Source organism: Parasteatoda tepidariorum, chromosome 4, assembly GCF_982258835.1.
Source record: "Parasteatoda tepidariorum strain Cologne lab strain chromosome 4, Ptep-v5.0, whole genome shotgun sequence".
Lineage (NCBI taxonomy): Eukaryota > Metazoa > Arthropoda > Arachnida > Araneae > Theridiidae > Parasteatoda > Parasteatoda tepidariorum.
The window spans coordinates 74,471,798-74,489,730 of record NC_141758.1 but is presented as its reverse complement, the minus strand read 5'-3'; the positions used below and the strand labels follow the sequence as shown (position 1 = coordinate 74,489,730).

The window sequence follows — 17,933 nt, the reverse complement described above, 5'->3', positions numbered from 1 at the left end:
TTCACATGGGGGGACACGCTCCCTCCTATTTAACCAAAATGCAGGAATTTACCGACAAGCCAAAACAATGTGCTAGAAGCATCTCTAAATAAATAAAAGAAAAAGTGGTGGCGTGGAACCCTGTAAGTAATGTGAAACTTGTTGAAAACTTACGAAAAGTGATAGCAAGTAATTTCCTCAATCTGTAGTTGAAGAACATGATATTTTCTTCATCCCGTCGTACAGTTCTATTCCTACTTTCAAGGGGGGAAATTCACCGGTCTCATCGTGAAGTTTTCACAATTTGGAGAAGGTTAATTCCAACTAGTATTTTTGTTACATTTTCGACAAAAAAAATTGGTCGTTGTAAGACACGGAGATTTATGAAAAAATGTTAAAACAATTTTCAATGATAAAATCTTTCTTCTGTTTTCTGATTTTGTTTCAGCTCACACCAAGTCCAAGAGAACAATGTTTGAAGCATGGAACTTTATGGATATAGGTGTTATAGAACTTGACTTTTGGCCTTGTACAACTGGTCCAATTGGCAGCTTGCTTGGTGATAAGTGAAACGTTTTGAACTGTAATTGTATAGCGGGAACAATTAATATAAAATAAATCAAAAAATTTTCCTCATCATCAGCAGTCCTGATGTGCATCAGTTCTATTTTCCTTGCCTGACAAATAATGTATTCATGTTTTGTCCTAGTTAGATTGACTCAAATTTGATGCAACGTGCTTATTCTATGATTCGAAATTCTCAGAAGAAAAAAAATAAGTAGCTGTGAGTACAGTGCCTGATGTACTTATCTTGAGCCCATACCAAATGAGAAGGGACTATTAATGGCATATATCTTTGCTGCTCTTGTCAGTGACTTTGTTCAGCTTTATTCTAAAAATAATATACTTCTTGCGTGATTGAGAACCATATATCAGTACTTTTTTATCTATATTTTATATCCGTCGTTGAGCAGCCGACCCAATTTTGGGTTTTACAACTGCTTATGCTCAACTCCGTAGCCTTGTAATTTTGAACCAATCCAGAAGACAAGGAAACTCCTGGATCAGTACCCCCAGAGATATTGATTTGTTACTGGAACATGGAAGACTATGCGATAAGACAGGTTTAACGTGCATCAATCACCATTTCCTACACGGGGAGTTTTCGGCCGTCTGGGATCGAACCCGCGAACTCTTGGACATGGGCCCAGTGTCCTACCAGCCAGGCTATCCCGGCCCGAATTTCGGTACTTACTCTGATCATTGTAATAATAATAATAATAATAAAGGCATCGCTCTAAGGTCCCATATTACTCATATCATATACCTCAAGAGGGAGCCACATTTTTCACAAAATAAGTTGAGGGATTTCAGCAATTTAAATATCAACACAAATTCAAAACAAATCGAGGTTTCACACTAATATTCTTTTCCTATATGTCAAAAATCTCATTAACTCAAAACTCATTTAAAATACCGTATATTTCAGTACGCCTAAATGGAAAAGAAGGCCAAAGTGGTGAAGGTAGACTTGAGGCATATAGTCTCATCACAGATAGCTGGCAACCAGTATGTGGTGACCAATGGGACACCGACTCTATGAGCCCAAGAGCTTGCCAGATGCTTGGATATAAGTATGATATTTTTCATATTACATCAAAAAATTCATTTACATTTTATTTTTTTCTATGAAATTTTTATAAAAAAAAACTTTTTCTACAGAGCTTAAAAATCCTATTGTTACTGAATAGTTATTAAGTTAAAAATCTTATGTAGTCTTAAAACCAGACAATATTAAATCAAGCGAAAAACTTAACCTGTATTTGATAAATGAAACTTCTAAAACTAAATTGAATCAAACCTCGAAGTCAGGTTGACCAAATTACATACAGCTAAACAGCAAAATAATTATTTTCTGTAAAATATATTCGCCACTAAATCACGGCAGTAACCAGCAAAAGTGTTCCAAGTACTGACGGTTAAAATAAATTTATGTCCGTAAAGCTATCATAACTATAAAAATACAGGTCTACCCACAAATTTTTTTCTTGTAAAATATATGGCCACTCACTATAAAATAACGTTATACTCGTAAAAGCTATAATTGTAATTTTATATTGTATTATTCTTATCTGTGTCCTCATTCTCAGAAATGTAAAGGAAACAAGATTAAGAGATGAAGTTTTACCAGCAGAAAACAGAGTTGCAACTGGAACAGCAGTTGATATAAAGAAACAAATGAAATCATTGTTTTCTAGAAGCCAGTAAGTTTTCTTTTACAAACCTATATTTTTTAACTAATTGCTTTATACAAATAGAGTACAAGAAATTGAAAATATTTTAAAAAAACACTGTAAAAAATATTGAAATTTTACGAAATTTATTTCGCTTTGACGAAACCGTGTCCTTGGAAATGCTCCGAGCGAGCATTTCGTAAATTTGAAGAAATTACTACTTTCCATTCGTTTGAGATACAAAACTCACCAAAAGAGTTGAACTATGCATCGAGCAACTCCATTTATTAGAAATGCAACAAAAAAATAGAAAAAAGAGTATGAGCGAAAAAGTCATTTAATCCTCAAAAAAGGATTGGAACCTGGAAACCAAGCTAAGACGGCTTGGTTTTCCAGGTTCCAATCCTTTTTTGAATGATAAGATAACCCTTTATCATTCCGTCATAAAGTGTAAATAGTTTTAAATTCAGGTAAAAAATTGTTTGAGAACTTTCAGAACCCATTGAGGACACAAGAGTTTGAAAGAAGTTTCGTCAAATGTATAAGGGTTCATGTTTCGACCGAAAAAATCACATCATTTCGTAACGAATTATCAAAATAACGAAACACAACTCAAAGAATGCAGATTCGTGAAAATTGAGAGTTATATCCCTGAACATTACGTAAAAAAATAATTGATTAAAAGCAAAAAAGTGGCAGCAAATTAAAGCGTTTTTTTTTTCAAAATAATTTACAAATAAAAGTCATTTTAATATCAAGCTAAACATGAAAATCTAAATAATACAAACTTGAGACATTTTATGATCTTTGTACAAAAAAAAGTAGAGCAAAACAATGTTTGTTTTGATACTTTTACTTAATAAAATTCACATAGATGTGGGATGGGACATTTTTTTTCAATTTTAATCAATCAAAACAAAAAAGTCGAAAGTTTTTTGCATTAAAGCCTACAGAGGAAAATAATTAATATCTTTCTACAAGAAAATTAGATATCATTACCTTTTAAATAACTATTAAAACAACTTTACTAGAAATAACATAAAAATAATTTTAATTGTTCTGTAATTTTTTTTAATTCCGGTATATAAATATTTAGATTTTTATTTCGTGTCCAATATTTTTTTTTAGTTCCGAAATCACCACCCTTAATATAATTAATAAGAACCCATTTAAGAAGTAAGCATGTAAAATTTCCCACATTATTATTTGAGAGGAGCAAAAGACAATATCCGAACATGGCGAATCGGTGTCAATCAAAATTATACATTTAAACACATTTCATACCCATCTAATTGTACTAATTTTGAATCTTTAATGTGAATATTACTTTTATATTTTACTAATTTTTTCAAACATATATGTATGTATTAAGTACCATTTATAATTTTCATCTCACTTGTCTCTAAAATCTATAGTGCAAAAGTTAGAAATTATGTGCGGGACAATTAAAAACTTGCCCAAAACGATGTATTTCTAGAGCTAAGTAAATAATTCCAAGAAACAGAAGCGATACGATATTATTTGATTAAAAAACTTCATTCGTTTCAGAAAAAAAAGCAGTCGACTTGTTTCAATCATTCAAAAATTGGCGCCCATTTTCTAGACTTAAGGACTCAGAAAGGAATGAGAAGTGATTTAAAATATAAAGCGCAAAGTTGCCAACGAAAAATGGAAAATAAGAATGAGAAACAAAACCAGAAAAGCCTCAATAGCCGAGAGAGAATAAAATAAAGATGAAAAAAAAACAGGCCAATAAAATAAGCAAGCAGAGCTCCTTTCAGCCACAGTAGTTTTTCTTATTCTATTTTTCAACCTTATTTTTATTCTCTCTCGGTTTCTGACGTTTTTCTAGTTTTTTTCCTCACCTTTATTTCACATTCTTTTCTGACAACTTAGCATTTTATATTTCAAATTACTTTTGTTTCTACGCATTCAAGTCTGGAAAGTCTTGAAAAGGGGAGCATATTTTTGAGTGCTTGAAGCATGTCGACTGTTACTTCCAATCTGTATAATTTAAAAGCGAATTAAGTATTTTAATCAAGTAATTTCTGGAACTATACTTTTTTAATTAATGTTTTTCGTGTAAATTAAAATGTCTCGTTTGTATTCCTCGCTGCTAATTTATTGATTTCCTTTTGTATTTTGAAGCAAAGGTTGCGGAGAAGACAATGTCTACGTATATCTCAAGTGTCAAGAATTTGGTGAGAGTTTAATTTTATAAAAATGCATTTTCATTTCATATAGTAATTCTATCTTAAAGTTCTGCTTTGTTTAATGTCAAAATGACGAGACTACAGCAAGCGAACTTTCTGGACAACTACGCGTCTGAAACAATCTAAGGTTCTAATTACTAATAAATAATTTTTCTTTAAAAATGAATGAAATTGAACTTTAAATTGCTATTTTACATATTATAACCGTCGTTGAACAGAAGGCTCAATTTTGAGTTTATGACTATTAATGTTCAACTACGTAGCCTTGTAATTTTGAACCCAATCCAGAAAACAAGAGAACTCCTGTATCAATTATTGGAAGAAATTTGACTTCGTGGAGGATTTTTTCGATGGAACTAACCAGCAAAAGTAAATTAAACTGAATAAATGATTTTTAATCATGCACTAATTTGTCATGAAAAAATTACCACATTTCTCAAATGTTATCACATATTATGAAACCATATATTACTGATAATTTTATCGAAATCATGATCAAAAAACTTTGGTAAGAATTACCGAGCATTTTGGTGCTAACATAGAGTCAAAAACACCGTAAATTATACCATATTCTCGTAGTTTTGACCATACTTTTTTTTATCGGTTCAAGTTAGTTAAAATCAATGCTGTTGTTACTTATGCCACTTGCCAATCAGCAAGCCTGCTTGAAAATAGGAACATTTTTAAGTCAGATGGTGAGTTTCTTGTCTTTTCAGTGGTGCCAGCGATTTCCAAGAATACGACTTCAACCACACATACTGCACAACCCGTTTTACATGGAGGACTAAACCATACTCCATTCCTTTATACATAGATCGTAACTTCGACCTGAACTAGAGAACGATCAATCTTCAATTCAGTACCCCCAGAGGTGTTGATTAGTTATAGGAACTAAGAGGACTTTGTGAGCTCCACAGATTTAACGTACACTAGTCACCATTTAGTTACTCCACAGATTAACGTGGACTAGTCACACGGGGATTCTTGGGCCGATGGGATTCGAACTCCAGCTCTCCCGAATATGAGTCCAACGTCCTACCAACCAGGCTATCCTGGTCCCCTATGTAAACAAATGAAAACAAATTTTAACCCAAGATGTCAACAAAATAAATCTAGTTTCAAAAGTATCTTTATTGAGAAAGAATGTCAGCTAAGAAATAAAAACTTGAAAGTAAAATCTTAAGAAGAAGAAGAAAAAAAAGTTATTGAAAACAAGAGTACAAAATAAATGCAAGCAGCGAAATTTTAGAGTCATAATTCCAAAATGTAAGCAGAAAGTAAATGTAAATGTAGAAAGATGAAATTTTAGCCTTCAAAGATTTCAAAATGTAAGCAAGAAAACAAAGAGCTCCTTTTACCCGAGGCCTTTAGTCCAAGAAAACATCAATAAAACTTTTTTGTAAATTCAGAAAATAAACAATACCGATAAAAGTTTTCTCAACTAACTGTGCTTTAATATTTATAAGGAAATCTAACTATGAATGATGTCTATATGATGAATCTATATGATGAATCTATATATGACTCTGCTATCATAGGAAATAACATTTAATTTTTCTTTTTTACTAAATTAAAATTTATTAAATTAATAGTTACCCCATAATATTTGAAAACAGATGTTATATATAAATTAAAATTTAGATAAAAATGCTACTTCAATCCAAGAATATTTCATTTAAAAAATTATTAATGTGTGTTTAAACGTCATAAAGAACGATAAGCTTATAATTGAATAGATGGGTTCGAAAACATGTTATGTCCTTTTTCAAACTAACAAAGATACTGTTTTATACATACAGGATTATCTATAATCAACACCTTTAACATATATATATTTAGTGTATTAGTTAGGAATTAAAATGAAAATGCACACATATTAGGTTCATAAAAAAAAGATAGATCAATAAAAAAGCAATAAGTTTTCATAATCTGACAAATCAATGTTGAAATAAGCTAATGTTGAGAACATCGAAATTCGTTGGCTGATATTTAAAGGTGTTTCTACTTCTCGTCTTTTATCTCTCCTCTATTTCCACGGGAAATCAATCAGGCTTTGATGTTTCATTCAGCCACCTTCTTCAATAATGATTTGTGAGATTTCGATAGCATTTTTGTTTTTTACTCACTTAAATAATAATTTACAACCCCGAGTAGACTAATCCTAAGATAAGGCTCCCAGGATCACCGAAGTCGAGAAAGCTGGCTGCGTTCAGTGAATGGATGGGTGATCACTTTGATCAACCTGCAAAGGGACCAAGGATGCGAGGGATCGGTCCTCGTTAAACTGTTCTACCATAAAGTGCTCGACTTTGCTTGCAGTTCGTCCGGCAAAATTAGGACCTCTGCACAGGATCAAAATTGTGCTCATCTGCAGAGGATCAAAATTGCGATCATTTGCAGAAGATCAAAATTCTGCTCTTCTGCAGTGGATCAAAATTGTGTTCATCTGCAGAGGATCAAAATTTTGTTCATCTGCAGAGGATCAAAATTATGATCATCTGCAGAGATTCCGATACAGTCTTCGGATCGCCCTCAAGGTTTCCAGACCATCTCAAACAAATAATTATCAGCTCTATTCTTACGTAAATAAAGTATTTTTAGTACAACGCCCAATGTTTGTACATTTTTGACAATCGATTCTATAAGTAGATGAAGGGCATTGATTACGAAATTACCTGCATAAAGAAACTTTTGACATGTGTTTCACCTACCATGAAATAATTAGCCGTCTCGTGTCAAAATAAACAGAATTTGGCTTACGTTTCTAATGAAATTAAGTGTTAATTCAAATCAATGAATTCGATAACCATTTTTCTACTACACCAAAACAATTTTCGTTCAAAAATGAAGAACTCCTATTATCAGTTTTGTTCATAGTCCAAAATAAGCAACTAATTGCAATGTATATTCAAAGCAAACCACGACTATCAACATAACAATTGTTGTTATTTCTTTTCTCAGAATGTGGCAAAACAGCTATTTCTGTTGGAGGAAATAAAGCAACATGGCGCATTGTTGGCGGTAAAGAATCCGAACCTGGTGCTTGGCCGTGGCTTGTGGCTTTGCATGGAGGTCCAGATGAAGTTTTCTTTTGTGGAGGTGTTTTGATTTCCGAGTGGTGGGTTTTATCAGCTGCTCATTGTGTTGGAAAGTAAGTAAAATTTAAAACACGGGGATGAAATCGAAACTAAATATGTGGGTGTGGAATATTTATCTTTCAAAAATATTTAAATTCTCGATTAGAAAATTTCAAACAAGTCTTTCCTTATCTTTTTACTAGTTTATGATTATTTTAAAAGAAAAACTATCTAGTCGATTATTTATTTTCAATTTTATAAAATGAGCCAGGTGCTTGATCAGATTCATTTTATAACATACTAACAGAATAGCCATTCGCCGTACTGGATAAATAAGTAAACTGTCAATAAATCAGTACGGACGCACACTACAAAATCATGCATGAAACTAAAAGACATATACCAACTTAATCTATAAAAGTTAAATAATTCCGGGTTAGTGTTTTTTTTTTTTTTTGTAATTTATTTATTATTTTTTCACATTAAATCAAAGCATGTTTCTAGTGTTTTATTCCATTATAATAAAGATTAATGTATTCAGTATGATTTGGCAATTTGTTGTTGCTTGAGGCACACTTCTGGTAGTCATAATTCACCACAAACAAGCGATTTTTATCTGATACTATCCGTTTCGAGAGCCCTTAAAAAAACCTTTCACAATATCTTTATTAAGACTACATTGTTTCAATGTAGTTTCAACAAGTACTAAACATAGTAATTGGGTTTGTATTAGAATATTTGGTGCATACTGAAACAGCACCAATTACCATAATACCAAAAATGCTTATTACCAAACTTGATTAAGCAACATTAGCATCAATAAAACTATGGCGATGTTTCTTGTTTTTTTTTTCCTTAACGAATTAGTACCAATACTTCATTAATTTGTTTCAATTAGTACCTATTGCCATAATTAATTAAGCAGCAATGGCATCTATTAGAAGTATAGTGATTTTTCACGTTTCACCTAAACGAATTAATACTATTATTAATTAATTAAACATCTAATTAATTAATATCTAATTAATTAATTATCTAATTAATTATCTAATTAATTAATCTATTAATTAATTAAACATCTAAGAATGAGTAACAAACTCGTTTTTTAATGTTAACTATAAGCTAGCACACATCACTGATGTAACTATTTAAAGCCTTTGAAGAAACAGAATTATCTCCAGTTTCAGTTTTATGAATGGCAAGATTAAAACCAATGAAAAAATTCTAACCTCCAAAGGTCTCTCCTGAAAGATTCAATAGAAATATGTGAACGATTTTTAGGATAGAGGGAAAAATTTACCCCTTTCATTTACTATCCAAATTTCAGGACGTTAGTAGAAATGGTTCTGGAATTATAAGAGATACGCACATAAAAACTCTTCATTTTATTATTGTAGAAGGGTTGCCCAAATGAAAAGTGAACATGCGTGATAAAGTCAGAAATACTGTACCGATATCAGCGCCACATTTCAGGATTTTGAACTTAGGTAATAAATTATACTACATATTTTTTTTAACTTATTCGTTATACACAATACATAAACATTTCATATAAGGAAATTTAAAGTGAATGAAAGGACTTATACTAACTTCGATGCACCTCGAACAAAACAATACACAATCGTACAATTTTCGAATTGTACAAAGCAAAATTCCATGATTACGGGAAGGTGATCGCAATGCGGATATTTATCACCTACGGTTTGTTTTTATATTAAACATTCTCTGTAATAAGCAGACCAGGAATAAATCGTTTTTAAACATATTTTATGAAAGGCAGGCTTCGTATCGAATGAGCTAAGAATCCGTCTTCCTTGAATACATTGCAACTTATTGATGAAACGATTAGAGGTAATCGAAGAGTTACGACTCGTGAATCTAAGCAACACTTTCAAAAACATCAGTAAACTAATGGTGTAATCACATATTGTCACTAAAAAATATATTAATTCGTCTTGGTTTATTCTGGGCGCATTCTTTCTTGCTAGACTTTACATTTACTTTAAATGCTCACAGATGAATTAGTTTATTGGTAATATATGATATATTACCTAAAGCTGGATATTGTTGCGACTGTATTTCTGATGATATGACAAGGTGGTCTCTTTTCATTTGGGCAATCTTATATCTTGCCATAAACTAACATAATTTTTTCAGTTTTTTACGTTAAACAAATACAGTGCATATTATATTTTAATTCAAATATCATTTCAGCCAAAGTGATCCTACAGGTTGGAGTTTGAAACTGGGTATGACGCGCAGACCGTCACATCCATCTTTCACTCAACGCAGAGGAGTGGCGCAGATCCTATCACACGAAGCTTTCAATTTTGTCAGTCAATACAGCAATGACATTGTGCTGATTCGTCTGGACAAACCTGTTGCCTTCGATTCCTTCCTGAGACCGATCTGCTTGCCGCCTCTCAACAGCTGGGACTCTGGACTGAAGTCTTGCACCGTCATTGGCTGGGGAAAACAACAGCATGATGACGGTATGACACACTTTAACTTAAAATAAAGTCTGTGCCTTTTGGAAAAATATTTTTAAAAGTTTCATCGTAAAGTAATCTTTTTTTTATATTTTTAATTTTGGAAATCTATATAAAGAGTTCTCAGTCACAATATAAATTACTGATAATTGTTATTGTTAAGGATAATTGATATTGTTAATTGTCTTGATAATTGTTAAGGAACAGTTACATTTTTTGGCATAACTAAATAATAGGCGTTGAATGATGAAATGAAACTAAGTACATATTTAGTTGAGACAATGTGCATTTATTATCATGCGAAATAGTTCGGATACCGACATATCAAAAAATAATAAAATTGAAAATAAAAGAGATGAGCAGTGGACGATTTCCAAATAGCCATGAAAAATTGGTCTTCTCGATGGAATAAAACAGAAATGGGTACCTCAGTAAGATGTGTAATTACCTCGAACACTTTGTTGCATCTGTTATTTATGCTGTCCACTAAACTATCGAGGAGTCCTAGTGGGATATGGTCCCTCTCCTCTTTCAAAGCGGGTTTCAGCTCTTGAACTGTTTGGAAATGGTGTGTTCTTTGAGAAACGCGTCTGCCATAGGCAACTTAGGATTAGAAGGATTTCTGTGATGTAGTGCGCAACACAGGCGATTTAGGTCCGAGAAATGCCATAGCATACTGTCAATATTTTCTTTTAATGGAGGGCACTTGGGATGTATTGTCCCGTTGGCCAGGAGTACCAGAACTGCTACTCTATTCTCGTTACCCAGTGGGCACCTGTGGCGAAGTCATGGCGGTGGAGCAGCGTCGCCCACGTCACACAACCACAAACCCGCTTATAGGGCGGATCACATTCACACAATCACACAAAAGAAAAAGGACATAGAACACAGAGAGAAAGAAACATCCATGCCCTGAGCGGGATTCGAACCCGCAACCATCGACTCCGCAGTCAGGCACACTAACCACTCGGCCACCTGGTCGGCCATACTGTCAATATCATTCGATAAAAATGTTTTATTTCCCCCATTTTAAACTTTATAAGTTGCCTCGTATTAAATAAATATTTCGAAATTTTAAAACTGATGTTGTTCAACGATTATTAATGTATGCATATTATTATTCTAGTATTCAATAATAGTTTCTTAGTTAAAAATTATTGTAATAAAATTGTCATACTGAAAATCGCATGGAAATTAATTACTTTCAACTTTAAACCCGCCTGGTTGCTCTGATGGTAAAATGCATAAATAAGCGTTTTAAGTGAAATCTCAGTTAGAAGGATTTCTGTGAATTTCTTTCAGAAGCAGAATACCAAAAAGTTATTCACCAAGTTGAAGTCCCAGTTGTTGATTTTAACACTTGCCAGGAATGGTACTCAGCACAGGAAGTGGTTATTTCTGACACTATGTTGTGTGCGGGTTTCGCAGAAGGACAAAAAGATGCTTGTCAGGTAAGTACAGGGTTATTCATAATTCCTTCCGGGGTTTCGAAGCGTATGATATCTGAAAGGGGCTTCAGTGGTACATGTTACTGCCATCTACCGGCAACTGCTTAAATTAAAACTTGAATACTTTCGGAATAATTTCATATGTTCTTTTTTGCCATATTCGTCTTCGTTTTTTTTTACTATAACGCTTCGAAACCCCGGAGGGAATTATGAATAACCCTGTATATGAAAGTAACATCTCTCAGCTCAGCCATAGATATAGCTGATCTCACTTTTCTCTTCTTACTCACTTTTAGTTGTAAATGGCTGTTCATAAATATCCCATTTCTTATTTTATTTTTTTCTTTATTTATTTATTTAGTTTATTTTCTTCCTTTCGCTTGGGGAGGGGGATATTTGGAACTCTCTCCTCCCGTTTGTATCAAAGTGTCACACTATACCATTCTCCCATCTTCTTGTCACGTGAATGTACACTTGCAGTTAAAAAACGAAGCAGTGAGTTTTAGATCATATTTCGAATTTTATTTTTAAACTTTAACTACTATTTGGCTATTACGAGATTAACGCGTCACCTAAATTAAAACAACCTCACTGATGAAAATATCCCGTGATTGCCAGACGTTATGTATTTCAATAACATTTGCGATTGCAACAATAATGATTACGCGCGTAATTTTAAAAAAAATGTAAGAGATGGAAGAAAAGATTAAAATGTTTAGTCTGCGTTTAAAGACAGTAATAATACATTTCGGAACAAAATTTTAAATAAAATGAATAAATAAATAATTTATCTTAATGGCACTGTTGAAGAAGTAAAACATAGCATAACGGAACGAATACGTTTTTACGTTAAAATATTAAAATAAATCTTTATATTTATTTACTTTATTATTAAAGTGAACAATTTCTAACAATGGTTCAAACTCTCAAAGTTCAATTTATAACAATGGGTTTCAACAATACATTACGATACCGGAAAGTAGCGATTGTTTACCAACCTTTCCTTGAAAAATTTCAAATGTCAGATTTAAAATAAATGTAAAATTTTACCACAGTGCAGAAGAGTATAACATTTATATAAAAAAGGTGGCAACAGAATATATACATAAATAGAACGTTTCGCTTTAAAATATTTGTAACTGATTATTATTGTTTATTAAAATGTTTTGTTTTTAAACATCTTCTCGCTTCTTAATTAGATTTCATTTAAACTAAATTCCTTGTCTTTCAACCTTACCTTAACACGATTCAAATCGGTGCTCCCACTCTTGAGTTTTTGGTGCATTCATCTATTCAGACTTTCATTTTTAGATAAAGACTCCTTTCAATTTTACATTTGTCAATCTTCACAGAACTCTTACTAGTAACCTGCTGATCATGAGATTCATTAATGAGTTAAAATTATTGTTGATTTTAAAACTTTTCATATTATGAGACTGAACTTTTTAAATTCACAATCGAAGAAAAACTTAAAATTAATTGGGTATCTGCAAGTGACGTCACACGTGAACGACGAACCTGATTGGCTGCTGAATTGTAGTATTTGTTTATGTCACGATTCAGTAGCCAACCCAAGTTCGACACACAGGCATAACATCGCTTGCTGGTATTCATTTAAATCTGATCAAAAACTTTATTCAACGTGGTAATAAACCAACCCAATAGCTGTAACGTTGTCATGTCATTTTGCTTATACACAACCAGCTAATTTCAGTGGTCTTCTTCTTCTCGATTTGCAGGTATCCAATTAGAAAAAAATAAGAAAAAAGAAAAATATTTTTCACTTTTTATACTCTTTTTTCTTTTTTACTTCGTAAATAAAAATAATTTCAATTTTTTACGAATATACTTTTTCTATGGTATTACGTAGGGAGACTTACGTATATATTCCATTTTTAATTTTCCTACACATAATAGTTCAATTTTTAAAAAAGAAAATTCATGTTAATATACCTTCTACTGCCATTACAATTTTGTATAATAATTCCCTAATATCTCAAATTACACCAGTTAAAGTTGGTACGTTTTGAAACTGAGCTTTTTCTGTCGGATCTTGATATTGAAGTATAACTTACATATTTCATATTTCAGGGCGATAGTGGAGGACCTCTCGTCTGTAAGTCAGATGACCACTGGTTTGTTGCTGGAGTAGTTAGCTGGGGTATTAAGTGTGCTCAACCCAATTTGCCAGGCATCTACACAAATGTGTCTTTATATTTCGATTGGATTCAGCAGACAACAGAAGATGCGGGCTATCCACTTTATTCTTAATTTTCAGCCAAAGATATTGCATTTAGAACTAATACAAGCAGTTTTGAACTTTACATTGCATAAAACTGGCATTCCATTATTTTAATAGTTATGCATATTGCGTGTGATATTTGCATATGTATTTCATTGTTCTCATGCTTATCAACAGGTACAATAAAGTGAATTTGTTATTAAGATAGAACAGAGATGGTGCCAGCGGGATATCATGGGACATATCCTCCTGTCGAGAGATGGTTGTTCTATAATAGAAGAAAATTATTCGTTTGTCTCGTTAAACTTAACACTTTTTTCAGGAAAACTGACAAGAAGTGCTTATTGTTTTGATTGTACCTCTATTAAAAATACTTTTTATTGGTTTTTATAGAAGTTAAAAGAAAAACTGACTGGTGTCATTCTTGTTTGAAAATGGCGTCAGTCTGAAAACTCCTGGCACCATTTCTTAATAAGAACAGTTTCCTTCATTTCATTTTACCAGATTCAAATAAATTCGGAAGAATACATTTTTAGAAATTTAAAACGACTTATTCAGTTTTATTGGTTTTAGGGTCCAAATGTTTATCAGCACAATGATGCAAAACTATTCCGATCTACATGTTGATTTAAACACACACACGCAAACAGAGATGTTTAGGGCCTTCATTACAACGTAACTACTAAATAAAATTGTCTTAACCTTTAACAAGTTTTTATTCGTCATTATGATTATAATCTGAAATTTAAATCAACAAAATTGTTTTTAGAACGTTTTAAAGAAGAAAAAAAGGAAGTTCTAATGAAAATTTTTTAATTTATTTGGAAATAATTTTAAATAAAAAATCGCAACGTTTTAGTAATCATTTAAATAATCATTGATTTTAAATAGTCATAATCATAATCTTGTTTTGCATTATATTTAAAACAGTATTCTCGAGTTTCGTTCCTTTTTCTTCGCAATTTTAATTACAATATAACTTACGCAACATCTTCATTTCTTTTTGTGCCTAGCTATTGCATAGGTGTCTATCTGAGAAAATAATATTTTGAAAGAAAAAAAAACAAACTTTATGATTATTATTTTAACTTCTCTGATATATGCAGATATGAAACTGTAAAAAAATAATAATAACAATAATTGCGTGAAAATTTATCAAATCTATCAGCTCAATTGCAAAATTTCCTTTGTTTCATCGTAAAAATTTTACTAACTTACTTTATTTTAAAATTTCGACACTTCATTGCTTTTCACAAAAATTAATTTCATTACAGTGATATAAACACTTATTTTAGAGTAAAATAATAGCACAGAAATTTATACTGACTATCTTTTCAAATTCATAACTTGATTGAAAAAAAATTTTTTAGCTCTGTAATATATTTACGTTTCGTGGAATTCTTTGAGGAAAAAAATTCTTAAACTGAGTGTATAGAATACGAAAATCATCCATACAGCTGCAAAAAATGTCTGTTTAAGTGTTTTATGACAATATTGTTTGTGATATGTCAATACACTACATACAGGGTTTTGTATCTAAACCAGTAGGTGTTTATATGTATGTGACACTACATTAAATATTCACTTTCTTTCATTAACATATGTAAATAAGCTTACACTTTAACATTCATGTAGTTTTTATTCATATAGGCGTGATAGAATCAATAGAATTTATTGTGGGTACATACTTCCGAATTTTCCCCATTTTTCTCTTTTTCCTGATATTTTTAAGAAAATCCTCATTACCAGGACTTTTTATAGGATTACTTCATCAACTCTTTCTCGAAATTAACACATTAAACCGTAATAAAGGAAAATCTATTCTTCAGGAAAATTCGAAATGAAATAAAAAAAATAAAAAAGAAAATCGGTTAAATTGTTATCAAACTGAATCACTAGAACCAATTTAATTCAAACAAGCAAAATTTTGCTTATTTTATATAGTTAAAGTATCTTGATTAATATTTTCATTGTATCAAAAACTATTTAAAAAAATGCTAAACACAAAATATTATGTACAATATTATCTTTGAATAATTGAAATTTATAAAAGTTTTAAAATCACACCATTAGCTTCAAAGGTAGAAAATTGTTCCTATTTCTTAGCTCTATATATTTAAACCAAATGTAAATATGTTTTCCTGACTATTAAAACTTATTAAGCGTATAAAATAAAACTTCAATTCGAAATTGCGTCGAAATTTCGCCAGATAACTAAATTTCTCAATATATTATTTGTGTACCACAGTGCAATTTTGACACAACTTTTCGCAACAATTTTTAATCACCTGTTCAGAGAATAGACCTCAGCATCTATTCTCAAAAAGCAAATTTTGTGGACCAAATCTTTATGTTCTACTTATGTATTCAGATGTGTAGAGAGCTTGATTTTATTATGGCGTCAGATTTTATTGATTTTAAAAACACTTCACTTTTTGTTACTATTGTTATCAAATTAGAAAATAATGATGAGGATAACTATTATTTTAACAATAAGACGACGCGAATTTGCGAAAAACTAATTTTGTCTCTACTATTTCGCTATGTGTTTTAAGAGAAAGCCAACTGTTAGGTAGGTAGGTCTTTTGTTTACGTCGCTCTAGAGCAGCACAGTGGGCTATTGGCGACCATTTGGGAAACATCCCCGGATGATCCAAAGACATGCCATCACAATTTTGATCCTCTGAGGGGATGGTAGCCCGACGACCTGTACGCGAAGTCGAGCACTTTACGGAAGAACAGTTTAACGAGAACCAATACCGTGCACGCTAGGTCCCTACGTAAGCTGATCAAAGTGGTCACCCACCAGCTTCCTGACAGCAACCAGTGATGCTTGACTTCAGTATTCTACTGGGAACCGTGTCTTTACGATCAGTCCATTGCGGGACCCAGCTGTTTTAAGAGCCTACAACAAGAAAAGCAATAATTAACGAAAAAAGTAATTATTCATGTTGATTCCCGTCAATTTTCTTGAAACAAATTTTCTAAATATGCAGAAAGGTAGACAGTATCCTCAGAAGAAAAAAACTACAAAAGACCTTAAACTTAGACTCGTTTAGTTTTATTTTGTCATTAATTTCATGGTAACAATGTAACATCCCAAATTTGGAGGAAGCTAATACAATAAATACATAAATGACCACATTACTACTGCACCGCGCATTTTTATGAATCTTCAGTAAACTCAATGGAACGGCACCAATCAATAATAAAAGGGAAGTAATTGCTCATGTTGGTTCCCATTAATTTGCTTGAACAAACTTACAAAATGTATGAGAAGCCAGGCTGACCTTTTAAAAGACCGTTTAGGACCTTTACATCTACAAAACTGAAAAAACCAACCCTCTTTTAGTAGGACATTACTTTCAACAACAGGAAAATAAAGAAGCCATCATAACATTGATTAATATTTGTAAATATTAATTTATACTTAATAGGGGAGCTAACATGATATCAACAAATGCGTGTTAATAATAAGTGATACCTAATAAAGAAGCTAACATAATATCAATTAATCATAGGTTTTAAACCTTTTATGACTAAAAGTTTCAAACGCAGTTTGGCAGTTTAAAATTTTATTAATCATATTGTTTTGTATGCGTCTATATATTGCTTAATGTTATGTGTGAAATATGTGAAATGAGCTATGTACAAAATCATTGTAATTGACGTTGCATATTAAGTTTATCAATGATGTTTACATTTCTTTATCTTGTTGTAAAATAATAAAATCTTTGAAACATCTTAGCAATAATTTATTTAAAATTAGTTTTAAGACACTTTTCATATCAATTAATTGTTTTTGGTGACTAATTTCAAAAGCAGAGAATTTTTCAAATACTTTTATTGTTTTATTTTTCTTTCACATGTTTTCCCTTTATTAGCTTTGTTAACATTATTCCTAATTTCATTATTAAAAAAAGAATTTCTTCGGCGTGGAATGGGTTTCATTATTTATCTTCCCTGTAAATAACAAATAAATAATAAAGAGAAAAAATTGAAAATTAGACTTACTGTTCATTTATGTCCAGACATTTAAACTGCTTCTTTAAAATAAGAAATTTTTCTTATATTTATTTATTTATTTATTGGCCAATAAGCTAAAAAAACGCAATTAGAAAGGCAGTTCAACCCTGACAGCTGCTCGCCAACTGCAAATTTGTTACTCAGAAGCAACACTAATTGAAAAAGGAATAAATGAGAATGGAAACTTGATGAAACTAAAAATATTTATTCAATGCAAAATAGAAA

The 17,933-nt window shown here is 31.5% G+C and overlaps 1 protein-coding gene across 2 annotated transcripts in view; it reads left to right on the top strand.

Moving 5' to 3' along the window:
• Nucleotides 1–17,426, top strand: part of LOC107457174 (atrial natriuretic peptide-converting enzyme) — a 127,018-nt gene extending 109,592 nt beyond the window's left edge. Inside the window, exons 9-15 of one of the 2 annotated variants that reach the window (XM_043040207.3) lie at nucleotides 1,469–1,613; nucleotides 2,130–2,243; nucleotides 4,362–4,414; nucleotides 7,388–7,577; nucleotides 9,718–9,995; nucleotides 11,295–11,443; nucleotides 13,532–17,426. In XM_043040207.3, the coding sequence (XP_042896141.1) occupies nucleotides 1,469–1,613; nucleotides 2,130–2,243; nucleotides 4,362–4,414; nucleotides 7,388–7,577; nucleotides 9,718–9,995; nucleotides 11,295–11,443; nucleotides 13,532–13,711 (1,109 nt within the window). In that variant the 3' untranslated portion in view covers nucleotides 13,712–17,426. The remainder of the gene's footprint in view (nucleotides 1–1,468; nucleotides 1,614–2,129; nucleotides 2,244–4,361; nucleotides 4,415–7,387; nucleotides 7,578–9,717; nucleotides 9,996–11,294; nucleotides 11,444–13,531) is intronic. The other variant, XM_071182434.2, reaches the window with a different exon arrangement.
• Nucleotides 17,427–17,933: the final 507 nt, after the last annotated feature.